Here is a 20,855-nt window from a genome sequence, read left to right as displayed (position 1 = left end):
TGGGATAGCGACTAGATAGACTTCTCCAGTTAAAAATCATGTCCATAGAGCATGTGGTTCCTAAATGGGGGCGATTTAGGCTTCCCTCCCCCCCCACCAAAAATGGCATGTGGTCATGTCTGGAGACATTTTTGATGATCACAACTGGGGAGTCCTGGCATCTTGTGAGTAGAGGTCAGAAATTTTCCTAACCATCCCTCAAAGCGCAGGACAGAGCCCCAGAACAAGGATTCCCTGTAGCGTTAACGGTTGAGCCACACTTCAGAAAATCTTCTTTAGAGATAGCTGTCTGCTTGTCTTAGCTTTGAGCCTGGTCCCCAGGAGTTTTCTCTTCATCTCTTATTTGAGACAGCTATGGTCTGTCTGAATGTCTGCATGCCCTCACAATTCTTTTGTTGAAATTGCAATGCCCAAGGTGATGGTCTTGGTGGGGGGAGGGTGGCTTTCAGGAGGTGGTTCGGGTCGTGAGGATCCTTCAAATGGAATGAGCGCCCTTACACGACGTGAAATCTGCAACCTGGAAGGTCCCCACATGACCAGGCTGGCACCTTGACCCCAGACTGCCGAGCTCCAGAACTGGGAAAAGGAAATTTCTGTTGTTTATAAGCAACTGGGTCCGTGGTATTTTGTTCCAGCAGTCCAATCAGATGAGGACAGGGACAAACATGAGGACTGGGGTACGGCCACAAGATACTCTGGACCAAGTTAGATAGGTCAATGAGGCATTTGACTAGCACGAGAAGATTCGTGTTGGCCCTGATTTTCGACTCAGACTTGCAGTTAAGATACAAAGGTGTGGACCTCTGGGGTTAGATTACATTAGCTTTCTCACCAGTCTCTGGGGGGCTACTTGCTCAGCAGGCGGCTGCCATGGAATCATTCACACCAGCACAAGGGCGCTCCTCCAAGAATGTATTTATTTACATGAACACACCGTTTTATACAAATTGAAGACAAATCTTAAAGGGTCTGTCCAGGCAGGCCTTCCCCTTTCACTTTCTTTCGCTGTCATAAATAAAATGTTTTAGACCGGTTAAAAGAAACTGCATCTGCCTCTTCTTTTTCCCCTCAAATGACTGAATATTTCATGTCCCTAGTTATCCTTTAAAGAAAACTCTTGCCCAGGGTGATTTTATTTAATTTATTTATGTAATACAGTGTAGAAAGCTATCATGGTCATAAGCAATGATTCTGTACAATCATCCTGCAGAAAATTTTTTGGGAGAATTCCTGGTAATTTGAGACCAGCAGAGCACTCCCTCCCCCCACCCATCCCCACCCGTAAAAGTGCTTACAATGAACAGGGATTCTTTTCTTTATCAAAGATCCAAAGGTACATGGACAAAAAAGTTTCAATTCTCAATGCCTAATGTGTGCACATAAAACAGGCACAAAGAAATAAATGTGTATCCTCGTAATTCCTATATCACAAATCTAGCAGAAGCAGCAATCTGTACAGTAAAATGCAATCATGGAAAAAAAATTCTCTAGATCATTTGGAATACTTAAAAATGCTCAACTTCAGAATGCATAGTGATCAGGAAAAGAATACTTAGGCAAGAGAAGCAGCTACACTCCCACGTTCACACGAAGCATCCCCCATCGATTCTTAAAGCATATTTCAAGTAGGACTTAATTGGGTCACAAACCACAAGAATAATATACAACTGGCTAAGGGGCTACGTGATAAATAATCAGGAGAGAATCTATTCATGCACTAGTTCGATACAGCTAAGTTCTTTACAGTACACAAAACCCATTAATAATGTAGAGACCAAAATGTAAAGAGAGAGAATACGTTGCTGATTTGTATATTAATTCAAGTTCAGGCATCTACTTGTGTTATAGCACAGCGGTCGGGAGGCGATGAGTAACTCATAAAACAGAAGGGCTTGTTTCTTTCCACGTTATTCTATAAATGAACACCGATGGGTAGTGAAGCAATGGTTTCGCTGTCCAACTTCAGAGGCTGCTGTCGCGGGGGTCTAGTTCTGCATCTGCTCGAAGAACTTGTAAGTTGGATTTTCATAGCCATTCTGCTGCATCTTGGAGAGGTGGCGCTCCTCTGGGGTCACAGCAGCGTCAACCTGAAATGCAAGGGTGAGGAAAAATGAATTAAAAAAAAAATCGATCTTTTGAAAGCACACATGGGGAAAGGTAAAATAAGGAGCACGGTAGGTTTCTTTCCTTCCCAATGTTGACCCCTCAGAGCAGGACGCCTGTGACCAACCAGTTACATAGATGCTCCATCTGGCCACCAGGTGGCGCCGAAAACCTTGCCGAGCTGGCTCTGCTCGCTGAGTGCTCACTGGTTGCTCCCCCCACTTCAGAGTAACTAGATACATTCCGCGCAATAAATATTTTTTTCTTCCCTGTTGGCTCACTAAGGGACCAAAAGGCCACACTGGAAAACTGTTTTACTTGAAAGTGTGGTGGTAAGTTGGGAAAAAAAAAAAATCCAAGAGCATCATGGAGAGGGAGCGATGTATATGGGCAGACGCTTAAATAAATCTAGACGGCCGATGATCTTTCCACACTCATTTTAATGTCTCTGCTTTCACGAAATCTAATATGACAAGAGGCCTGAGAATCTTTTAATTAAAATGACGATCTACATATATCCAAGGGGCCATGTGGCAAGGAAAAAAGGTAAATATTCAAATATACTGTTCTAGGTTATATACATATATACACACAATATATATGTACACATAGGCATATACATATGTACCTTGAATTGTATATGTATATACATATAATTGCATATATATACATATTTCATTTGTGTGTATATATATATGTACATATATATATAAATATAAAATTATTTTTAAAAAACTGAGCACTAAGACTGTAGCAGGATGTCCTGCACAAACCCTCTGCGTTGACGTGCTCCGTGTCTAGGATCAGGCCCGCAGCTGTGACCCGGCCATACCCCCACCCCGCCGGCGTGCCGGTTAGGACAGGGCCGTCCGGAAGGGGTATTTGCTCTCTGCGCATCCGGCAAGGTGCACGTGGGGAGCGGCTGCTCACGTCTCTGGTAGACCTGCTGCACCACGCACAATGCACAGAATTCAGAGAGGAAGTTCACAACTCTTTGCTGAATGAACTGAAAGTTGAGGCTCGTTATTCCACCTCGCGAGCAGGCCTTGGAACCCCCCCCGCGTTGGCTAAGCCCAGGGCGGCTGGGACGGGAAGACCGCAGCTCCTGCAGACTGGACGCTCCCGTTGCGCGGCTTGTCAGAGCTGTCCGCTCTGCGGAGGCTCCTCCAGTCCCGTCCCCCACCCCCAGCTACAGGCCCGGGCATTTCCCCTGAGGACAAAGCCACCAACCATCTCCCGCCACCCTGGCGCTCGGAGGACACTGCGCATTCCGCTCTGCCCTCCTTATGGGAATCATCACTCGTGCTTTTTCTTATCCCTCCTCTTCCTCTGACCTGCTGCGTTGTCAACAAATGAGGTCACCGTGCTTTAATTTAAGGCCACTGTGTAATTAGCCACGAACTTGTCGGTTCCAACGCTGTCACTAAAGATGAGCACCAATAACGAGACATTTCATGCACTCTGCGACTCAGCAAAACAGCCTGTCTGTAGCACTGGGGCCATACGAACCTGGGCCTCTTTGTATTTGTGCCGCCTTTTAACTGATACTTCAAATAGTGTCAAGATAAAAAAAAAAAAAAAGTCTTGCTGAGGAGGTCCAGCTCTGCAAAGCTGCCATGTTTCCGAGTATAGAAAAAACACAGTGTGACTGTTAGAATATTGTGCTTGTATGTCCTCCAGGAACGCACCAACCCTCGCCCTGGCTGTCAGCTGTCATCTGCATTCATCAAGGTCAGGGGGACACCTGGCAACTTAATCGTTTATCTCCTCTTCAAAGGCCAAAGCCAAATGCTTAAAACAGTCCAGCCAGAAATGGGAGGCTGAGGCGGGCGTGGAATGCAGGCGTTGAAGGTTCCTGCCTTCTTGGCCCTTTTCCACCTGCTAATCTTTATTATCTTTTGCTGCTGGGAGGGCGGCTCAAGCTTCGCCATGCCTGCAGCGGGGAGGCCGAGCCCTCAGATCTCAGAGGGCTTAGGAGCCTTCAGGAGGAGGGATGATTTTTACAAAATGGTGCCCAAGGAGTTTGGGTTGTATCTCTTTATCCTGAGCCCCTTGAAGGCTCGAGGTGCAACACTGAGTGCTCACATCCACAGATAAACCTACCACTAAAGGAAAAGCATCAGATAAGGGGGAGCCTTCCTCCCTAGCGGGACTCAAGGTTAGGTCCTCCAAGGCTAAGCTACTGCACTGGTGGGGACCACCATGTGGGGGCTGCCCCACTACGGTGCAGGCAGGGCCTTGGCATAAACACCTCAGTATTGTTTCCCTTAAAGCAGAGCCGGGGGAAGTTGGAGCGCGTGATGATTGTTCTGGAAGGAATGAGGGAACAATGAAGTTGGGGACAGAATCCCCATCTGCCCACCAGGCAGGAACACCTATCACTTGCTGAGGCAAAAAAAAAACAAAAACCCCATGCACACCACCTCTGCACACGCCCCCTCTCCTGAATTTCTGGGTTAGATCACATCAATAACGTCCTAAGTCGTCTTCTGGCTCTAGGTTCTGTGCGCTCTGCCTTCATGGGGGACCCTAGGACCCTCTGCACTGCACTCTGGCCTGGCTTCAACCCTTATTCCTTCACTATATCCAGAGGAATTCATAGCTCAACTGTCAAGACTGCAGAGATGAAATTCTACCTGGGTCTCCTTAGTTTCTAGTTCCTCTGTATCGTATTGTCTCTAGTGTGGGAGTAGTAAGCCGGGAAAATCCACATTTTAATTTTATTACGTAGAATAACCAGCAGGATGTGTGTTACTGGGTGTCCCTTTCATGAATGACACTGAGCTACGCAGAACCACAGAGTCCTAACGCCTAAGATATTCCATTCCAGGTCATCTAGGTGGACAAGGGAAGGAGAAGAAGATAAACCACAGTGACTTAATACATAACCACAGCGGAGGGTAAGACCATCCAAGGAGTTCGTGCAGCGGGAAGGAAAGCAAAGCAAACATTAACCAGGTATTCAAGCTAGTCGTTTATCCCTCCTCTAAGCCCCCTGGTGTTGGATTTTGTGTTCAGTCGTGCCCAGCTTCATTTTTTTAACTGTCATTCCATCTCCTTATAAGGGGTTCACTTATGTTTGCTGCCCGTGTTCAGTGACCTTCCAGCAGGCGACAGATTCCTTTGCTATGCCATCATCATCATTGATCCCTGATGCTTTTCTCTGATCTTCCACTGTCTCTTTCTGCTGTTTGCTTCTGGCCACAAGAGGTTCTGGGTCCAGCCATGCTTTTCTGTACCTCTGCTTCCCACTGAACCTTACCGTTCCATCCAATTGCTCCACAACACCCACGTTAGTGGTGGCTCGTTACCTCCATCCTGGTGAGTCAGGTTCTCGTCAGGAAGAAAGGGCCCCTCAGGACATATTTTTATCGTGTTATCAGTAGGACGGCACATTCATCAGGGAAAGTCATATGCTGTAACTCCATAAAAAGCTAACTGGCACCTCTCTTCTTCTTCTGATCATTAATCAGATGGATAGTGGGGGTGGGGGATGAGGGATGGGAGAGTTCTGAAGGTCCAGTTATCAGACCCATGTATGGAAAAAATTTTTATACCCTGTAATAAAGAGATTTTGTGCCAGCCCCCTTCATTTCTTTCTGTTACGGAGATCTATCTGGCATATAACATTATGTAAATTAGGGTATACAACCCGTTAACTTGATACAGTTACACACTGTAATATGCTTATCATTATCGTGATTAATTAGCACCTCTATCAGGTCAGAGAATTATCCGTTCTTATCCTTTTTAAAAAAAATTTTTTTTTTAATTAACATATAATGTATTAGCCCCAGGGGTACAGGTCTGTGGATCGCCAGGTTTACACACTTCACAGCACTCACCATAGCACATACCTTCCCCAGTGTCCATAACCCCACCTCCCTCTCCCTATGTTCTTATCCCTTCTTATTAGTGTTTGGAATCATTAAATTCTAGTCTCAGCAAGTTTGAGTACAATACAGTATGGGGGACTATATTCATTATGCTGCACATTAGATCTCCAGGCCTTGTTGACTCTTGCTGCCAGTTCGTAACCCTTAAACCTTTGTCCTGTCCCCTCCAATCCCCCAATTAAAGGGGAGGTCTCCCTTTAATTAGGAAAGAGCTACAATATGCATTTTGGACTATCCAGTGTCAATCGACATCAATGTAGAAGAGTGACATCACCAACCACCCGGGGTCGGTGGACGGGTAGGACCTTATTAAAGCAGGAGCAGTTGGGATGAGTCAGCTGGCTCTAGGACCCTCAGCCACCACAGATGGTGGGCACCTGGGTGACACAGTGGAACAAAGGGCCGTCACATCACTGCCTGAGATACCAACAAGGCACAGTCATCTCCTTGAGGAGCGTGGCTGGCTAATGGCTTACTGGGTGAACCTCTGGCCTTATGACAAAGCAAATCATTACATCAATGTTCACCGCTTATTTTTTAAAAACAAAAACTGGCAACTGCTAATTTCCAACTGGTAACAGCTCTATTAATAAAAATACTAGGCTCCTTGTCATTTCCATGTCTCTGTGATCTCCTGCAGGCATCTTCTGCTCTGAGAAGGGAGTTCTGGAGACTGAGGCTTTCATCATTTCTTTTTTTTTTTTTTTTTGACAGACAGAGAGCACTAGTAGGCAGAGAGGCAGGCAGAGAGAGAGAGGGGGAAGCAGGCTCCCCGCCAAAGCAGAGAGCCCGATGCGGGACTCGATCCCAGGACCCTGAGATCACAACCTGGGCCGGAGGCAGCAGATTAACCCACTGAGCCACCCAGGCGCCCGGCTTTCATCATTTCTTCATGCACTGATGGTGTGAAGCGGGACAGTGTTCCGTCCTGACAGACGCAGGCCAGTCTAGCTGGAAATGCTCATTTATTTGTTCTCAGTGAAGGAGGGTTACTCACTCACGAAGCAGGCGAGCCAGAGCTGGGAATAAGCTTATTCCTGGGGCCCTGATTGGGAGGGCGTGCTGAGATGGGCAGACCACGTCCGGAGGAGGACCACGTCCGGAGGAGGACCACGTCCATTCGGGGCAGACGCTGCTCTGCTCTTGGAGAAACATTGCCCTGAAACCCCACAGCACCCGACACCACCTGGGCCAGGTGACGGCCTCGGTGCCACCGTGGGCTGCAGCTCTTCCCGTCCATGTTCACCCACCCCGGCCCGGCCATAAGCTTCCCGAGGGCGGGGATGGCGAACGGCACGTCGGGTGACGTCCTGGTCCGGCGCTGCCCTACACAGAACTGCGCACAGCGATGCTTCTGGAAGGGAGAGAAGGGAAGGCCTGGAGAGGGAGAAGGGGGGTGGTTTCCAGGCTCTTGACAACACCTGCACTTTCAAGGAAGAGGAGGTGAGAAGAAATAAGAAGCAACACCATACAAGGAGGGCACTCACTCTGAAGAGGTTTCTAGATGCTCTTAAGCAGTGAGTGGAATGAGTATCAAGAGAAGAGTTGTTTCTTCCCGGCAGTTCTGCTCCTTCCAGGATGCCTCCTCGCCTCAAAATGAATTTTCTTCCCCGCCCCGGAATCTGGGTTAAAGAGTCAACTTATTCTCTGACATCCCAAATCCAAGGAGACTCTTCTTGGTGACTAACCACAAGAAACTTTTAACCTAGGTGCTGTAAGGAGGCTTAAAGGGTTACTCATTCTCAGGGTGCCTGGATAGCTCCGCAGGTTAAGCCTCAGATTCTTGGTTTCGGCTCGGGTCATGGTCTTGGGGTCTTAAGATCAAGCCTTGCCTCCAACTCCCGGCTCACCACGGGGTCTGCTTGTCCTTCTCCCTCCCCTTCTGTCCTTCCCTCGGCTCATGCTCTCTCTCTAAAATAAATAAATAAAATCTTTAAAAAGAATTACAAAGGTAGCTAGTTCTCTTATAAAGAGAACAAAGGTAGTTAGAGGTCTGTCTTGTAGACATGAGATACTATTTTCTACACTCAGACCAGTGACTGAAAGGAAGGAGGTCAGTGATTCTCAAAAATGAATACATGTTCTGTTCAGCCGGAAAATTTTCAACACACAGATTCTAAGCCCATTTAGAAATTGTTTCCTTAGGTCTGGGCTGGGACCTTTTAAATAAGTAGCTGGTAAGTCTCATGCATGACCGTGGCAGAGAGTCCCCTTGAGAGACCTTGCTTTTCTGCCCAGCATCCCTGGGCTGTTACAGGCTAAAGTCCTCACCCACAGTGTCTCTCAATATGACTGTATTTGGAGACAGGGTTTTTAAAGTAGTAACTGAGGTTAAATGAGATCATTAGGGGTAGACCCTAATCCAATAATACTGGTGTCCTTACAGGAAGAGGAGATCAGGACACAGACACGCACAGAGAAAAGATGACGTGAAGGTCACCTGCAAGCCAAGGAGGGAGGCCTTAGAGGAAAACCAAACCCGCCGATGCACTGATTTCAGACTTGTAGCTTCCAGAACTCTGAGGAAATACATTTCCATGGTTCAAGCCACCCAGTCTGGGACGTGGTAATGGCAGCTCTAGCAGACACCAATATAGGCTTTTTGCACTCTGGTACCCCAATCGGGCACTTGACCTGATAAAAAGGAAGATGCTTTCTGGGTAGATTCGTCAGTCCGAGACCATTAAAACATACAATGACTGGTGACAGATGGAGACTACATTTATTGAGCTGAGCACTGTGTAACAGAGTCGTCACGCCACTGTGCTGTACACCTGAAACAGAACATTGTATGTCAACTCTATTCAGTTAAAAAAAAACAAAAAAAACTCCTGTACAATAGATTATAGAAATGAAGAGGTTTTTTTTTTTTTTAAATGAGCATTTGTTTTTTTTTTAATTCAGTTAACATATAATGTATTATTAGTTTCAGAGGCAGAGGTCAGTGATTCAACAGTCCTTTATAACACCCAGTGCTCATTACATCACGTGCCCTCCTGAACGCCCATCACCCAGATCCCCCATCCCCGGGCACCCTCCTCCCTTCCAGCAACCCTCCGTTTGTTTTCTATGATTTAGAGTCTCTTATGGTTTGTCTCCCTCTCTGGTTTTGTCTTGTTTTATTTTTTCCTCTCTTACCCTATGATCCTGTTTTGTTTCTTAAATTTCACATATGAGTGAAATCACATGGTAATAGTCTTTCTCTGACTGACTTATTTAGCTTAGCACAATTCCCTCCAGTTCCAACCACGTCGTTGCAAATGGTAAGATTTCATTCTTTTTGATGGCTGATACTCCATTGTGTGTGTGTGTGTGTGTGTGTGTGTGTGTGTGTATATATATACCACATCTTCTTTATCTATTCATCTGTTGATGGACATCTGGGTTCATTCCATAGTTTGGCTATTGTGGACGTTGCTGCTATAAACATTGGGGTTCACGTGTGCCTTCAGATCACTACATCTGTATCTTTAGGGTAGCTCCATTTTCAGCTTTTTGAGGAACCTCCGTACTGTTTTCCAGAGTGGCTGCACCAGCTTGCATTCCCACCAATGGTGCAAGACGGTTCCCCTTTCTCCACATCCTCACCGTCTGTTTTTCCCAACTTGTTAATTTTAGTAAAAGGGGCTTTTTAATTATTCAAGTATAAAAACATTTTTCTTTTTTTTCCCAAACATGAAATGAAAAAAAAATTGTTTTGAGTAGAAATGAAGTAAACTGATGCTAGCAAGGCTACATCTCCCCCTGTCTCAAAGGACACAGGCTCAGAAGTACTATTATTAGAAGACGAGTACCCCAGAATCACTGATGTTGTCATTGCTTATTTGATGTGCCCACAGGCTAGTCTGTCAGTCATCTATCTTGTTCTCTCACACCTCACCGCTCCCCGGCATGGCCACTCCAGTCTGGACAGGGAAAAGAAGACTCAAAACCAATTTCCATCAGCAGATCCCATAAACAAGCAGTCAGGAGAATGGTAAGTGCTGACTGTAATGAGGTTTCTGGCCCTGCCAGACATTTAACTTATTTAATGCTGACCTGCCCTTCTCTGATCGAGAATGGTGCGCAGCACATGTCTTTGGGGTTAGTGAGAAGTTGGATGGATTTCTCTCTGGTGGAAGAAACAATGGATAGGCTATGGGACAATCTGTATTTGGACCTTGGCCTTATTTAGTTTGACAGTAGGTGCACATTTCTGTCTGGGTCTGTTTTCCCATCTACAAAATGAAAAGATCACGGAGATTTGTTTCACCTCTAAAAATGCTAATATTTCTCAAGTGATTCTCAAGATTCACTTTCTCTAATAGTTTCCTAGAAAATTACATACACTCTGAGGATTACCCACCCCCCTGCAACCCAGGCCCAACACCAGAACTGCATTTTAAATGCCCCTGGCTGGCTCGGTCAGTGGAACATGAAACTCTTGATCTTGGGATTATGAGTTCGAGCCCTACGTTGGGTGTAGAGATTACTTAAAAATAAAATCTTAAAAAAAAATGCGTAAGAACTTATCCATAAACTTTCAATTTCAGTATTTTGTATCATGGGTTTAAGAAGTCATATTTCAATCCTGTAGCTACTCCATTTTGTTGGGGTAACCCACAGCTTCCGTGCTGTACACGCTCATGTTAGTCACGTGTTGGCCTGTGGGGACAAAATCCTGAAGCGTCTTTGTGCAGTAACTGTGACGGTCACTTGGTGAATCTTCTCTCCACCTCCAGTGTGACCGCGCTAACCTCCGGGAACAAAGATATTTCAGGTAGAAGCGCAGGGTAACAGGTTGAACATCTGGAAAACCCTGTAAGCTCTGCTCAGCTGTTTCGTGTCATGTGATTTTCTGTGAAACTCTTTCCTGAAAATTACCATTAATTGCTGCTACCTGCTTTTACTTGTAAGTCAGACTCTTTAAGCACCCCCCCCCCACCCGCCCCGCGAAGGGTTCAGGTGTTTTTTACGTTTTAGGGGTTTTTTTTTGTAGCAGAATTCTACCTTCCTTTTCATTTCTAACTTGTAGTTTTTTTCTTTTCTTTTAAATGTGCGAGGGTAATCACAATATCTTTAAGCCAGGCATCATCATTAATATTATTTTGACATTTCAGTACAAATTCTAAGAAGCTAAGGGAGTGGCGTACAACCCAACGCCTGGATCACAGTATTTCTAAGTCAGAATGAATGAAAGTCAAAGGAAGAAAACAGCTGCCACACTTGAGCACCATGCAGGAATCTAGACTTTTCCCCCCAAGAAGAGATACTTAGATGATTCGTAGATTAATGCCAAGCAAAATCTCCTGCGTAGTCTTTCCTTAACCCCTGCTTGCAAACATGTGGCCGCATTTACCTACCTCCACCACACCGTGATGAATGGACGTGTACTGTTTCTTCTTCAGCATCACCAAGGTGATGACGATCACTGTTGCTATGACAACACCGCCAACCATGAGTCCAATGATGGCACCTTTGTTTGAACCCACATCTTCTGCAAAGAACACCTTGAAAATAAATCAAGAAAAAGGACTGCAATTGCAGGAGACAGCTAGATAGGGTAAGTGAAGAGTCTTAGTGTCCACCTTACGCTGTTAAGTTTGAGTTGGTGGCCACTCCATTATTTGGTGCATACTTTGAAAAAACCCCCACACATTCTAGCTACTAATAAGGACTTCTATAGGACAATGTACAATATGTGGCTTCCCCAGTTCTGGGAAATCTACTTTCTACTCCACTCCCCGCCATGGCTCTAGAAAGGCAAAACAGTAGCCAAGAGGAACCTGAAACCCTCTGACAGGTGGGACATCTGGGGAGAGGTGAAGTGGGGATCTACCAAAGGCTGGAAAGGCTGGATCATGGTTTTGAAAGAGGTCACTGGAAGATACAATGCATGACCAGTCCGCCTTAGTTGTTTTTCAAATCCACAGATGTCCTAATTTCCTCAGAGGGACATTAATACGTGGGAATAAAGCACCTGAGACGAAGGAGTTCATCTGAAGAAAAAAAGACACTTGTTACCTACTTCTAGCCACAGTCACTCAATAGGACAGTACGGAACCCCAAGAAGAGTAATGCTTAAAAGAGAGTTTTTTCAAAGGGAAGAAGTAGTAGGCAATGAGCTTAAGAATTTTAATGGTCACAAAGAACTCCTGCTTGCTTACTGTTTTCTCCAGAACCCCAACTCAACCTGCTGTTTTATTCATGCTGTTTGTTTGAATTGAATGTCAACATGGTCACAGATATTTAGTCAGTCTGGTAACCTTGCCACACAACGCTCAACATTCCTCCATGCTGATTGTAAAAGCAAGCCACTCTTTCCCAACCTCACCTACCTAACCGGAATTATAAAAGCATCCTGCACCTTTTATAATCCTATTATGTAAGGAGAAAATCTTCTGCCAGACCACCGGGCCTAACTGCTACTAAACATATACCACCTTTATCATAGAAATTAATGAAGACAGCTCCCTAGAGAATTCTCAGTCTACTCTCAACACAGGAATCAATTTTCCACAGTGACAACAAACGTCCTAGAGATCTGAAAAGGCAATACAAAATACAGCAAATAGAGCCAATTTCCAAGAGTCTTACTCAGGGTCTATTTGCAGCAAAATGAGAAACCGTTCATAATTATTCCCCTTTCTCAACAAATATGCTAGCTCGACGTATTTATAAAAAGCAAATCATTAATTAGCTAATGATAAAAATGTGAGGTAATCAGGAATAAATGCGAGTCTGGACATCTTCCTAGGCCTTTAAGAAAATACTGTAATTTTGTAATATTCATTGTACTAATTATAGTACATTATCTTATCAACTAGCTCAGCAGAGGGAGCTGACTCCCCTAATTGCTGCTTCTGCCATTAGTCACTGTCGCATTACAGGAGTTCGTGTAGGACACGGGCCCCAGAAAATGCAAATCCGCACATTAATCTTCAGCTCCGTGCCCCACCAGCCCCCAACACTTCAGCAGTCCCCCCCAGAGTTTTTTAACCTCTTCGGCACCAGCCAGATCAAGACTGCCCCTGATTTCATAATAATGGAGACGGGATTAACCTGCCAGGGAAAACCATGCTTCAGAAAACCGAAACGTTCTTGTACGAAAAAGATTATGGGAGCTGAACTGCAAATCTGAGTCACGTGCCCGTTTTGGATTTGCTCCCATTATTTAGAGTGAAAAGAGGCATTTTCACAGGCGTTTCTTCTGGAATTTACTACTTGGATTTATAAATTATATTGACGAATATTGGAAAGATATTCTCTCCCTTTAGAAAGAGCACGCCTGTGGCCCCGCCCTGCCCCGCCCCACGTGCATGCCAAGTGCCTGAGAGCGAGTACATCCCAATACTATTATTACTGGTTTTAGTACCATTTTTTTGTTGACTACTGAATGCGCAATGAAATTGTCTTCTTCATTAACTTAACCCCCTTACTAATGCTTACTGATAAGACGAAAGAAACCCTAACATGATGCAGAATTTGATTTATCCGAAGCTTCTGGTAAAAGATTTTATATAACTACAGGAGCTGCCTGCAAAGGGGATGGGGGCTCCCCTTTGATTTACCCTGATTTTAACATTTGGGGGAAACAACAGCGGGTGGGAGGAGACTCTGTCCAAAAAGGAAGCTGCCGTCTTCCTTGCCCAAATCTCTCAGTGTGCAGCACTGCTGGGAACATCACGGAGTCCCGCTCACCTCCCCACCTCCCGCCTCCACCCACCTTGGCAGAAACCCACAGATCCTACCCCTGCAGGAGAACTTAAAACGTGGGCGTTGGGGAAGGGACAGGAAGGAAGGGCAGAGGGAGCAGTGGGGTGGCACAGGGAGAGAGGTAACACATGCCAGTGTCAAATCCACCTCTTATAAACCCATCTTCCTAGAAAACAGAGGGGAACGGAACTGGAGCGGATATTAGAATACACATTAATTCCACTCTAAGCCCTGGGTGGGCTTAGCAGCAAAGTACTACTCTATAAAGACCCTCCTTTTCTTTTCTTTACGCATCCGTGAGGACCCTCTAGGCAAGTGCTTTATTGTTTCTATTTTTTTCCCTCATTGGCTTTCCGGCACAGCACAGACAAGCTCACAAGCGTGAGCAGTTGCCTGGCGAGATAAACCGAGAGGCAGGAAGAGGTAAATCATTTTACGTACCAATTTTTGATGATGAACTTCGTATCCCGAGTCATGTCGGAACTCGGCGTCCATCTTCACCTCAGAGATCTCTTCCGTCTTGATGTTTGTCAACCCCGAACCTGCGATAATCCGTAAGCATCACGCCATCATTACAGGATGCACGACACTCAATTCATTTTCTCTGTGAACATGAACACTGTAACACAAAGGCTACCAAAACGTCCTTTCTAGGTCTGGAGTGAGGGGAAGCAGATTTTAATGACTTTCTTCAAGAAAACTGACACCCTGTATTTAAACCCTTAACCACTCCCTATTTCAAACCAAAAAAAATTTAAAGATTAAAGAAATCCAAAGGTAAAGTTTCTACTGCCTTTAAACACATGTTATATATATAAAATATAAAAATATAAAATTATAAAATATAAATTTTATATAAAAATATATAAATATATATATTTTACATTTCTATATATATATCTTTTTATTTTTTATTGTATTTATTTATTTATTTATTTATTTATTTATTTATTTATTTTTTAATGGGGGAAAACCAGAAGTTAAATGCTAGTTGGGAAGTTGGCAAGGATGTGCTCCCAGAATATACTGGTTTGTTTTAGGGGCTTATTGTTTAGCCTATTCTACGTCTTTTCCCATGTGTTCTCAGTCTTCTGGAAAAAATAATAAGTCTTTAAAAAATGAGTACTAATTACCTGGTGGAATCAAACTGCTACTTTAGGGCTTCATTCCAATTACAAATAAATTATGTTCATGTATCTATGCAGTGAAGCATTGTAAAAATCATATTATTTATTTAGTTAGGTGACTTAGTTATAGATACAGAATATAATTGGTTCATCTGCTGAATAAAGACTTGCAGTACATAATTTTAGAAAATGTTTCTGTGGGACTAACAGAATTTATAACTTACTAACTCTTCCTTCTCTATAAATTGCTACATGATTCTTACACTAATTGTTATAATAAATTTCATTTTCCAAATAACGATTTGAAGCTACAAAACAAAACGCAAAGCCATTTTTCAAACAGAAAAATGAAAGCACAAAATAGAAATAATCAGTTTCCATGCTGTAGCATTTAAATATCCAAAAAGTTATAATTTCAGGATGAGAAAATCTTTTTTTTTTATATTTAAACTTTATTTTTCCAGTGTTCCAAGAAAGCCTTTAAAAATCATGTCCTCTACGGTATTCTCACCCAAAGGGCAAACTCTCAGGTTCTGAGTAAATGGAGAAAAATCTATCCGTTTGCCTCCATTTTGGACAGCTCTGCCTACAAGAATGACAGTCTTCCTTACCCCAAACTCCAATCAGTTCCTCTAAGGCATCTACGCTTGGAGCCTATTCAACGCAGAACAAGCAGAAATTTCCCTTCTGCCTTATAGCCTTGAACAGACCGGACGCCTGAGGAAAGGCATCATGCTCCTGGTGGTCCTTGCTCTGGCTACATATCACCAGGTCCTTCAGCTCCCACAGAACCTCATTTCTTGCTTTTTGTCTAGTCACTCCTACAGTCTTATCCACAGGTGCCGTGAAACTTGTCACACACCTTGCTGAAACTGAAAAGCACAACGTCCACAGCACACCATGTGCCAATCTAACAGCACAGCTCACACAAAAAGGAGGATAATTTGACAAGACCGTGGGCACCCCTGCTGGTTGTGACAGATCCCTGACTCCTTGTCCAAACATTCACAAAGCTTCCATTTAATAACTTGTCTGAAAACAGAGCCGAGATCAACATCAATCTACACCTGGCCTGTAGACTGTCACCTTATCTTCTCTGCTGTCCGTCTGGCGGAACTAGTCTCTTCTCCCCATCTTCCCAGCTCTCCCGCTCTGCAGCGGTCCTCAAAGATCATGGAGAGTGGTTCTGCCATTTCCCCCTCCAGTTCTAGCCTACAATCTGTCTGGGTCACAAGGACTTGGACATGGTAGAGAGGTGTCGTAGATTTAAAGTATATCCACAAATCTGTTACTGCTCCTCCTTTCCACAGGTGGGACTGAATTCCGTTCTCTGGAGTGTGGACTGGATGGAGTGCCTTGCTTCTAATGAACAGACAAAAGAGAAAGTGATCATGGGTGAATCCTCGGTCTAGGTCAAAAAAGGTCTGCAGCTTCCTTCTTACTCTCTTTCTCAGATCATGGTCTGAAAAAGCCATGTCACAAGGACACTCAAGCAGCCCGACAAGTTTCCCATGATGAGATACGGCAGTGTCCTGCCAACAGCCATGTGAGTGGGCCATCTTGGGAACAGACCCACCACAGTCAAGCTTCAACTTCAAATGGCTACAGCTCTAGAGGATGTCTTGACTGCAACCTCCTGAGGGGCCTGGAGCCAGGAGCATCCAGCTAATTCATGCCTAAGGGCCTGATAACTGTAAGAAAATAAATGTTGTTTTAAGCCGCTAAGTTACGGAATTATTTGTTGCATTAGCAACAGAAAATTAGTACAAGGAGCTAGTGCTTTCTTTTTTCATCTTGATCTACCTGGGGCTCGAATTTCCTCCTTGTAGAAGATCACTCTCTAATACAGACACAAAGTGGGACAGTTTCCCTTTCTTTCCCATCTTATACCATCCCTCAACCCCTGACCTGTCCCAAAAGCTATGGAGCTCTCTGTTCTTTATTTTCTTGCTTTGAAATTATTTACATTTTCTCATGATTTTCAACTCATTCTAACCTCTAATCTTCCTGACACTACACTTATTGGGCTGGGATACTAACGTTCTGTTATGCCTCACTGGCTATGTATTTTTAGCTTCCCATAGGCCCTTTTAAATCTGAGACAGGGGTATAACCACAGTAATTTATTTACAGATCACCCTTTTGCTGTCATCAGGATTTAGCAATGCAACAGTTAAAATTATATTTCTGAGAAGTTAAGAAAAGTCTCTTCAATAGTCTTTTAGTTTTGTGCGACCAACAATTACCTCAAAAAAATAGGAGCTCTCTACTCAAAACTGTAAAAGCCCACATTACTTCTGGAAGGAGAGTGAAAATACTTTTGGTACTTAAACCAAAGTTCAACTTCATGTAAGAAGTCAGAACAAGGATAATTAATTGTAGCTCAATAGTCTGAGAGACTTTCAGCAGAAAGAGACCTTTCTAGTTCATTTTTGTATAGCATGGGCAATCACTTTCTATACATTAAGCAAAGAATTTCTATACATTAAGCAAATCTCACTAAAAGGGAAGAAAAATTACTAAGCTTGCACAAAGGAAAACATATCGGTAATAAGCTCACATTGCATGTGATGAAATGTGATGTGTAGATTTAAATACCTCATAGGGACCTTTGCTTAAGGGTATCAGAGGCCTTTCTAAGCCCTGGTGTGACTCTAGGTCTCTCTGTCACGGTAAGTGAGCAGAATCTGTTGTTCATTTGAGGGCGGAAGGAGGCACGTCCCTCATGAAACCTTTCACATGGCTTGGGGTCAAGGACTTGGTCTCCTTTGTGAGGACTGGAGAAGGTGGTAATAAATTATAGTGGAAGGAGTAGCTTTCCTCCCCCTGTGAAGAGCTTGCTAATGTATTTTCCTTCTTTATTCTGGTCCAATGGTGTAACTTGATCTTCAGAGCCCATTTCTCCTTGGAACTAAGCCAGAGGAGTACATGAAATGGCCACTGAGCCCAGAAATCACCACTGATAACATGCTTTCCATACCTGACACTACATTCTATAAGTGACATGCCCTGGTTTTCAGATACGAAAGACAAAGAGAAGTCACCTTCCTCCGTCACGATTACACACAAACCCTTTCTTTATTTGTGTCAGACTGACAACAGCAATTATTTAACAATGATGCCATCAACTGAATGACACGCTACGACAATCCTGGGAAGAAGGTTCTCTAGGTTTGGAAAGTCTAAAGGTATACACTGAACTCAAGCATGCAGTTTCCTACAGTGTGATGTTGGAAGAACCCAAACTAATGTTACGAGCATAGCAGGGAATTGGTCCAAATGCTGGAGGGACAGACTGTAAGCAGAGAGCGTGCGCTAGGCCTCACTACCCATCCAGCAAACACAGCTACTCGTAAACTAGCATCTTCCTCACTTCGGACCTGATCTTTTTTTCTTACCTATGGCCCTTCTTTTATTGGGGAAGCCCTAGCCTTACCCAGTACAAGAAAGAGGGCAGAGTCTAGGCCACCCTCATCTTTGAATCCCTTCCCTCTTCTTCACCAGTGGATGAGACTCAAATCTGAAAGCTTTCCCAAAGCTGAACTCCAGAGCGCCTCGGTTAACCCTCGGTGAGTGCCTCGTCTGCTTACATCACAGATGCCCTGGTTTACACCTTACGTGGGCCCAAGTTCCCCTGCCTTTCTAATTCCATCTCCTCTTTTAGAAATGCCAAGTGTGTTCCTTCTGTTACATTTCGGGATCCTGAGAACAGGGACTTTATCATTTCGTTTCTTTCCACCCACCACAGCATTTAATGCAGTGATCTTTGTGAAAGACCAAAATGAAATATTGCTGTTACTAAAACATTGTTACTGTTGTAATAAAGACTTCAGACGGCTTCTTCCCCAGACAAAATACCTCTAACTACTTTCCAGCTCTTCCCTTAAAACCGACTATTTTGGAGAAATGTATGAAAGTTATTTTCATGTCAGATTTTTTTAAAAGAGGGGGGAAAATCAACTTTGGTGATATCAACCTCCCCTCCCCATATTTCAATTAGAACACATTGGCCTAGGGGACCCAACTTTATAAAATTGGTTGAAAGAGTGCTTCTAATTCACTTTTTATTCTTATAGATGAAAACCATCTCTTCCTTAAAAATAAAATAGAAAGTGCCATAAAAAAAGGCCCAAGGCAAACAACCATCCTGGGGGGGGGGGTCTCACCTGGTTAATATGGACCCGACCCTCAGCCTTGAACTCCACCACCCTCAGCAGAGAACCACATGGGTGTCAATGGCTGGCTCTTAAAATTCACTTGCATGACAACGGCAATAAGGAAGACATTAGGAGAGCCCGAACTGTGTCTGACTTACTATCATTTAAGTTCCTCTGAAAAGCCCTAAAGGCAGAGATTCATAAAATGAGCCAGAGCAGCTGTCAAGACAGTTACTCCACTCTCCCTGCCGCCCTGTGAGCAACCACACGGAGGCATGAAGATATCACAAGGCGGCTTCGGAGCTCTCATCTAGGACTGTGTCTGGGGACACAAGTGACTTGAGCTGGCAATGGCAGTGCGAGGGGCCAGGTCTGTTCTTGGCCTGCTACGGACAGCACCCGAACCAGGGACCTCCGTGTGTTAACATCCTCCATCCTCCTTGATTCTTGTACTGAGCCATTACAGGGATAAGGAAGAAAATAAATACGGGAAGGTATGCATTGTTTGTGGAGTTAAATCTAGAATACACAGCTGTGTCACAACTCAGTACTTTGATTCATGGAAAACAAGGGGTACTATTTATTGGGCAGAGTGGTGCACAAGGTCAAAAACCAGGCTCGTGTGTGTTTCTGTTGTGGTGTGACACTGATTTTTAAAACAGCTTGAGGGTGAGTGCTGTGAAGTCTGTAAATCTGGCGATTCACAGACCTGTACCCCTGGGGATAAAAATATATTATATGTTTATAAAAAATAAAAATAAAAAATAAATTAAAAAAAAGTTTGAGATACAGGTTGAATATAGAACAAAGGGTAAACATGTGTTTCTTTTAATGCTGGAGAAACTATAAAAAAAAGTGTCTATTTCAGTGTTAATGGGAATTTTAAGTGGTATAAAAAAGAAAAGACTTGTATACAGAACAATGCACATACATCCTTTCTGTTGTTTTAGTTACTCATGAAGAGTAAGTCCATACAACCCACAAGAGAGAAAATGTAAATACTTCTGGGCTCTAGAGGTAGTCCCATTCTGCTATATTTAGGGTCACAGCTGTGTGAGAAACTGACTGAAGTTTGAGCCCAATTCAGTCAGAAGAGGACCTGACTGCACACCAAACAAGGAAGGAAGGATGAGATGCTCAAGGCAGAAACTACTTTGTCACCAAAGAGAGTGTGCATCTGTGTGGTTTTCCATTTTTGAGGACAGAAAGGTCTAGATAGTCTTCTTCCCTTAAAAAAAGGAAAAAAAAACACCCAAAAACCCTTAAGTTGGAAGGGCTCTTTCATTATTTGAAAAGGAAAGCTCAGAAAGAAAAACAGATTTCTTCAATAGGAAATTGGAAAATAAAGTGTAAGGAGAAGCAAAGGGAAGGTTTGAGAAGTCTGGTTTCCGCGGTCATTTCAAAGAGTCTCTCTCGATATCTGCAGCTGAGGGAGGCTCATAAGGAAGAGCGGGGACGGCGGGGGCTCGAGTGCAAGCACAAGACGCAGGGAGGCAAAAGGGAACCACGTTGTACCTGGTCGGGTGGTCAGTCCTCGGTCGGCAGCAGGGCGGGCGTCGACGGGCTCGACTGGGCACAGGAAGCGAGAGACGCAGAAAGCAAACGAGACAAATCGAGATGGTGAGTTGTGGCTCCTGAACACGGAGCAGGGACAAGCATGGGAAACACATAAGTTAGAGGAAAGCAGCGGCTGGGAGAGAACCACAGGGAGTTTATCCCGAGTTTCAGGGAATGGGAGTGGGACCACTTCATAAGCCTTACCGCTCTCCATGGGCCAACCCCACTGCTTAGGTTTCTGATAAAAACACTTGCAGGATATGCAGCAACATCAAAGAAGAGGGGTTGGGACGTGTGGATTTCCTTCTCATAGAGTTTAG

General features: G+C 44.2%; 1 protein-coding gene across 7 annotated transcripts in view; it reads right to left on the bottom strand.

The window, feature by feature from the left end:
- Positions 1–898: 898 nt before the first annotated feature.
- Positions 899–20,855, bottom strand: part of APP (amyloid beta precursor protein) — a 265,962-nt gene continuing 246,005 nt past the window's right edge. For 4 of the 7 annotated variants that reach the window (XM_032865489.1, XM_032865491.1, XM_032865493.1 and 1 more), the window contains 4 exons: positions 20,494–20,547; positions 14,136–14,236; positions 11,342–11,488; positions 899–2,087 (listed from right to left, as the gene is read on the bottom strand). In XM_032865489.1, coding sequence (XP_032721380.1) covers positions 1,986–2,087; positions 11,342–11,488; positions 14,136–14,236; positions 20,494–20,547 — 404 coding nt within the window. In that variant the 3' untranslated portion in view covers positions 899–1,985. The remainder of the gene's footprint in view (positions 2,088–11,341; positions 11,489–14,135; positions 14,237–20,493; positions 20,548–20,855) is intronic. The other 3 variants (XM_032865490.1, XM_032865492.1, XM_032865495.1) reach the window with 1 other exon arrangement.

The sequence above is a fragment of the Lontra canadensis genome, unplaced genomic scaffold (genome assembly GCF_010015895.1).
Source record: "Lontra canadensis isolate GAN:19392208 unplaced genomic scaffold, GSC_riverotter_1.0 scaffold29, whole genome shotgun sequence".
Lineage (NCBI taxonomy): Eukaryota > Metazoa > Chordata > Mammalia > Carnivora > Mustelidae > Lontra > Lontra canadensis.
The sequence above is the reverse complement of the archived record's forward strand: the minus strand, read 5'-3'. Positions and strand labels throughout refer to the sequence as shown.